This window comes from Tasmannia lanceolata, unplaced genomic scaffold, assembly GCF_043159265.1.
Source record: "Tasmannia lanceolata isolate RefF3 unplaced genomic scaffold, GAP_Taslan_0.1 ptg000012l, whole genome shotgun sequence".
NCBI lineage: Eukaryota > Viridiplantae > Streptophyta > Magnoliopsida > Canellales > Winteraceae > Tasmannia > Tasmannia lanceolata.
In genome coordinates this window covers 32,126,525-32,132,502 of record NW_027518689.1, presented here as the reverse complement: position 1 = coordinate 32,132,502, position 5,978 = coordinate 32,126,525, and the positions used below count along the sequence as shown (strand labels likewise).

Here is a 5,978-nt window from a genome sequence, read left to right as displayed (position 1 = left end):
CGAAATGGCAGACCACGTCATGATAAAAAAAACTTCTCTGTTGCTTTTGAATTTGGCCTCTCCACGGGTTTAACTTCGACCCACTTGGTGAAGTAATCGATGGCGACGTACAACATCGTGTGCCCCCCCCCCCCCCCCCCCCGCGGGGCCTTTGAGAACGGCCCGAGCAGGTCCATGCCTCACATGGCGAAAGGCAGGGCCCTGCCACCGCGGTGTATGGGGTGGCCGGTTGACCGGGGCGGGGGGGGTGGTGGTAGCGAACCTCTGGCACGGGCTGCATTTTTGGACAAATTCCTGGGCGTTTTTGAGGATTGTAGGCCAAAAATAGCCATGCCTTACGATCTTCTGGGCTAGGGTCCTTCCGCCTCCGTGGTCTCCGCAGATTCCCTCGTGTACCTCTCGTAGTGCGTACTCCGATTCGGAGGGTACAAGGCATCAGAGGTATGGCCATATGTACAACCGTTTGTACAGCCTGGGTCCGTGGAGCACGTAGTGGGCGGCCTTTGCGGTTAGGCGTCGGGCTTCTAGCTTATCCTCGGGCAGTATTCCGTCTTTCAGATACCGCATGATGGGATCCATCCAGTTTGGTCCCAGTGGAATTTCCAAGACTTGTACCTCGTCGATGCTAGGGTGGAGCAGTATCTCTGTGCGCACGGTACCGAAGTCATGGGTTTCTTCAGAGGCTATTTTTGACAGAGCATCCGCTCGATTGTTCATGCCTCGCGGTACCTGGAGAATCTCAACTCCCCCCCCCAACGTTATTCGTTAAGTTTTAAAGGCAAATAAAAACGTTAGGGGGGTGAATTTATCCTCAAGCAGTGAACCATTCTCACAGAAACCGCAAGGGGGGGGGGGGGGTATCATTTCCTTTTATTAATAGTCACTGTAAGTAACTGATTGACATTTGTGCATATCACAAAGTAATTAATGGTTTTCCAAACATAGCATGAGCCGAAAATGCCCTTCAGCGAAGTGACTAAACAAACGAAAATATCCATGCTGGGTTTGGACCAAAATAGAAGGCCTCTTTAAAAGGGCTTGATACCTTTGGTCAACCTATTAAATTGGTTTCTTGTCTCATCTTGGATTACAAGCCAATTTATTGTGGCTTAAGTTACGTAACCCATTTTACAAGTCAAGAATATTCTTTACTTAATTCTTCTCTCTTCACGACTAATCTCCTACGTTTTCAAAGCTTTCTCCTTTATCTTTCTATAAACAACCATAAATGAAAACCTTCTCTCTTTTCAATGTTACTAACATGCCCAACAGCTCCTCTTTCTCCGTTCTATAGTTCAATAGTGGGCAGAGACCATGGCAGAGACCTCTCGATAGTTCGACAGGTTTTGTTGATCATTATTACTTCCTTGATCAAATGAGAGACCATAATTGTTGGTACTATATTGATTGGTTCTACAATCTCACAAGTTAATAAGACATCTGCAATTTCTATCTGGCTTATGTTAGATCTCATTATCGGTTCAATTCCATACATTAAACTAGACCTAGCAGTAATCAGCTGAGTTCATCGCCACGATGATCAAGAAGAAATACTGATGAAATTAAGATGATCATAGATGAACTCCAAAGGCGGAAGCTTGCTCATTGATTGGCAAACCTTATGACAAACAAGAAAAGAAGAAGATTATAGTGTGGCCTTCAAATTCACTGTCCAATACCATACCAAGGGGATAATAATATGATCTTAAATAGTCTCAAAGAAAGATATTATATTTAACTAGGTAAAACTGTAGAAGTACAAAGGATCTCAAAGAGATTATAGGCGAAGATATAGCCTCTACTTTGTAATTGACTCATATAAAATGTACACCAATTCATCATTTCTATCTCTACTTCTCTTCTCCCTCTCTCTCGTTCTTTATTTTTTCCACAAAAGCCATTTTCCCAAGACAAATAAACAAAGAGGGAAGAACATTCCAGACATCTGATCAGCACTAATTTTTAGTTCATCTCGCCATTACACCGGTCGGAACGATCCCATCTTCGGAGAAATCAAAGTACAACTCATCAGCCTTACATAGCATGTAGAAGATATCCACCATACTAGGCCTCTTAGAAACTTCTCTCTTCAAGCAAGCTCTTGCAATAGCCAAAACATTCATTACAGTGTCCATTGAGCAACTCTGGTCAACAAGAGCCTCATCCACCATTGCAACCAACATTTCATCTCTCTTGTCCTTCGCTCCCTCGAAAACCCTCTCAGCCTCCATCCAAAGTACCTTCCCTTCATCATCCACTGCTTCTTTGCCAGAAACTAGCTCTAGTAACACAACCCCAAAGGCAAAGACATCCATTTTAGGAGTCACAAGCCCGTCTACAATGTACTCCGGTGAAAGGTAACCTTGAGTGCCAACAATGTGCATTGTGATTGCATTCGTACCGGATTTGGCTAGCCCGAAATTGGCGATCTTAGCTCTCATGTTTCCGTCTAATAGAATGTTGCTACTCTTAATGTCTTTATGCACCACGCTCGGCCGGGTGTGCTCATGGATGTACTGGAGTCCGTTCGCAACATCAACGGCAATCTGTAGGCGGGTCTTCCAGTCTAGTTTCTTGCCTTGTCTATCCCAGTGAAGCCATGAATGAAGAGATCCGTTCTCGACATACTCGTAGACTAGATAGCAGTTCCCTTCTTCGGGGTCTATACAAAATCCCTCCAATTTCACCAGATTGCTATGGTTTACCTTTTATTCAAATGAAAACAAGGTTAGAGATATTAGAGTGTGCTAAAGACGCACAAATTACTCCTTGAGCAAAGTTGAGCTAAAATTAACAAGTAGAGAAACAAATACCAAGCTACTTAGAATGTATCTTCACTGAGGAAAATCATACTGGGAATCCAATGTTTTATTGTAGAACAAAATGTTCAGGCAGGAAGATTTGGATTCACAAATTTCAACTATTATATCAAGACTTTAAACAAATATAAAAGAACTACAATTAAAGAAGGGAGATGATATTTTCACCCCCTCAGCAGTACGCATTCGCCCCCCTTATAACGTGAACAGTGGGCAACTTTAACGCTTTTTGACATCAAATCACGTTAACAGGGGGCGAATGCGTACTGCAGGGGGGATGAAAATATCATCGCCCTTAAAAAAAAAGAGGAGTGCCGACATGTACAATCCAATGAAAATCCTAAAATAAACTGTGGATAGTGGTGTACTTGGGCACAACAGATGGATCCATCAGACACAATCTGGATCCATATAGATAAGGTCCAAATTTGGGATCGAACCTAGACATAATCATAGCATCGGTCAAAGCATCCTAGATCTGATCAGAGGTAGAGTTGCAATTTGGGTCGGGTCGGGCTGAGATTTCACTAATAAATGAATTAGAATCAACCTGAATCAGACCCGATTTTATGGTAAAAGCTCAACCCCAATTACAAAAAATCAACCCAAGTTACACCCCTAAGCAAGGGCAAGCGGAAGGGCAAGTCAGTCCAGGAATCCTTCGACGCGTCGGTTAGTCAGTTTTTCGATTAAATAAGGGATTGATTCGATTAAATAAATAGCATAGAGACATAGTAATACTAGCTAGACAAAAACATTCGGTGGACAATATAGGTATGACCTAACACTTCTGATTCGTTATGAACCATGACTCAGACACTAAAAGTAGCTACCAACAGCTTAAAAAGAGGGGCCACATGTTAGGGGGAGTAACTGGTCGTTTGACATGGTATCAGAGCAAAGGTCTAGGTTCAAAACCTCCCTAGTATTACAAATCCACATGGAATGACCAAACCCAAAAGAGGGGTCACATGTGCCACATGTAGGCTAACCCTAAAAAGAGAGGCCACATTTGAGGGGGAGTGTTAAATTATAAAAGATAAAATAGCAGCATCTCCAAACAGCAAGTGGTTGTTCCACTTATTAGACCTACAATAGCTCCACTTCAAAAAGCTCCCAAAATTGAAGTTTAAGGAATGCTAGGTGGAGTCGCAAGGAGTTATATATGCACCTCACACACCTGACACATGGCTGTGTAATTTGCATCTCAGAGCTTGCCTACCTTTCCTCAAAAAGATTAAAGGGTGCAATAGTATTACCTTCTGCAAGATCTTGAGTTCTTCATAAGCATTCCATTTCATTCTCTTTATAGCACAAACCTCACCCTTCAGAGACCCCTTGTAAACAGAACCCTGAATAACACAACTCGGATCAAAATTCTGCGTTGCTTCTCTCAGTTCCTGTATCCGATAAAGCTTGTACTTATCCAAGCAATCTGAAACATCGGCCATAAAATTCTCATCATGTAATAACGGCTCCAATCTCTTCTCCTCCTCCTTTACCCCCCTCCTCGAAAAACCCCACAAAAGCCATACCATCACAATCACCAATAGAAAAGAAAAAATACCCAAAACCCCCAACCCAATTGAGAGCCCAATAATAACCCCCTTCCTCTCACGTGATTGCACAGAAGGAGGAGAGGATATAGATGGTAGAGGTGAGGGAGAAATTGAGGGCTGTTCTAGCTGAGGAGTTTGAGAAACAGGAACCAAAATTGTAGAAAAAGGAGTAACATTTGTTTGCCTATTTACAGAGATTAGAGATTGGATATTGGATCCGAATTTTGAAGCTATTGAGGAGAGAGTATCAGAGGGTTGGGAAAGGTATGTGATGATAAAATTGATGCGATTTTGCAACTGGGTTTGGGTTGGGCACTGGCAAAAGATGGGAAAAATGACTTGGACTCCTATAGTAAGGTTGGTGGGGACTAGAGAAGGGTTTACTAGTTCTACTGCTTGGTATGTGGTGAGGTTTTGGAATTTGGAAGTGGAGACAAACCAGAAGGTGTCACCAGCGTTGATTTGGTAGGTTACGTTGGCGTAGGAGTGATTGGATGTGCAAGAGCATGTGATTGGGATGAGGAGGTTCTGGTCTGGTGAGAGAGTTGTGGAGGGAGAAGAGAGGTTATTGGGTTTTGATATCATTAATCGGCTAAGGCCAAAGAGGTCTCCTATGGAGCCTAGGTCCAGGAAATTTGGGGCTGAGGCTCGGTACAAGGCGTAGGTTTGGCAGGGATAGATGGATTGATTGGGAGAACAGGTGTAGCCTGTGAGTGAAGGTTGGGCGTGGATGAGAAATGGGAGGATAAATGGAAGAGAGAAGGAGAGGTAGTGTTTTCCCATCTCTCTGTTCTTTATTTTTTTTTTGTGAGTTGTGAGACTAGTACTCTTCTTGAGTCTATATAGGCATATAGCTGCTTTGTTTTCCCATTTCTTTGTTTTGTGTTTATCTCTTCAGCTGCCAACCAAGTGGTCTTGTCAGTCTTGGGAAGAAATTCTAACTTAAGGCTACTCTGGTTGATCCGAGGAAAGGTGGAAAGAATTCTTGAATCAACGTGAAGAAGGGGTTGGCTTTAAAGGGGTAGTGGGGAGTGTACGATGTTGACTTGGGTGACAAAAGACTACTGGCTGCGTGAGGAAGGGGTTGCGTCTGACTGAGGGGCGCTTGGCAAAGACTCGTGGTGGATAATGCCTGATATCATTCTTTTGGTTACCATTTTCCTTATTTTCTGTGGAAAGGAGTTCGGACGAGGACCTTATGCTAGCCTACATATCAACTATCATTATCAATGTAGAATTCTTAGACGGTGTTTGTTTTGGATTTTGAGAAGAGATTGTAGTCAGAAATTGATTATTGGACTCAAATTTATGTTTAGGCCCGCTTGTTTTAGATTTTGAGAACTGATTTTGTGCCCAATTATCAATTTTGGTCTCACAATGGGTTCTCAAAATCTAAAACAAATATATGCCCCATTAGATATGGGATATGATAAATCCACTCCTTTTATTTTGTTACGTGTCGTAACACAAATAAAAAAAGAAAAAAGATAGAAAAAGATGAGGGGATGGTTGATTCGAGGCAACCGGACCTCCTAGTGGTCCAAATGGAGACGAACCGTGACTCTCCTTTGTTTGCTGTAAATTTCTCTTCTTCTCTCAG

General features: G+C 42.7%; 1 protein-coding gene across 1 annotated transcript; it reads right to left on the bottom strand.

The window, feature by feature from the left end:
- Positions 1-1,700: 1,700 nt before the first annotated feature.
- On the bottom strand, positions 1,701-5,366 carry LOC143887855 (serine/threonine receptor-like kinase NFP). Its single transcript, XM_077392078.1, has 2 exons — positions 4,079-5,366; positions 1,701-2,705 (listed from the first exon to the last, which is right to left on the bottom strand). Exons 1-2 carry the CDS (start codon positions 5,159-5,161, stop codon positions 1,968-1,970), a joined length of 1,821 nt encoding a protein of 606 aa, XP_077248193.1. The 5' UTR covers positions 5,162-5,366; the 3' UTR covers positions 1,701-1,967.
- Between the last annotated feature and the right edge of the window lie 612 nt (positions 5,367-5,978).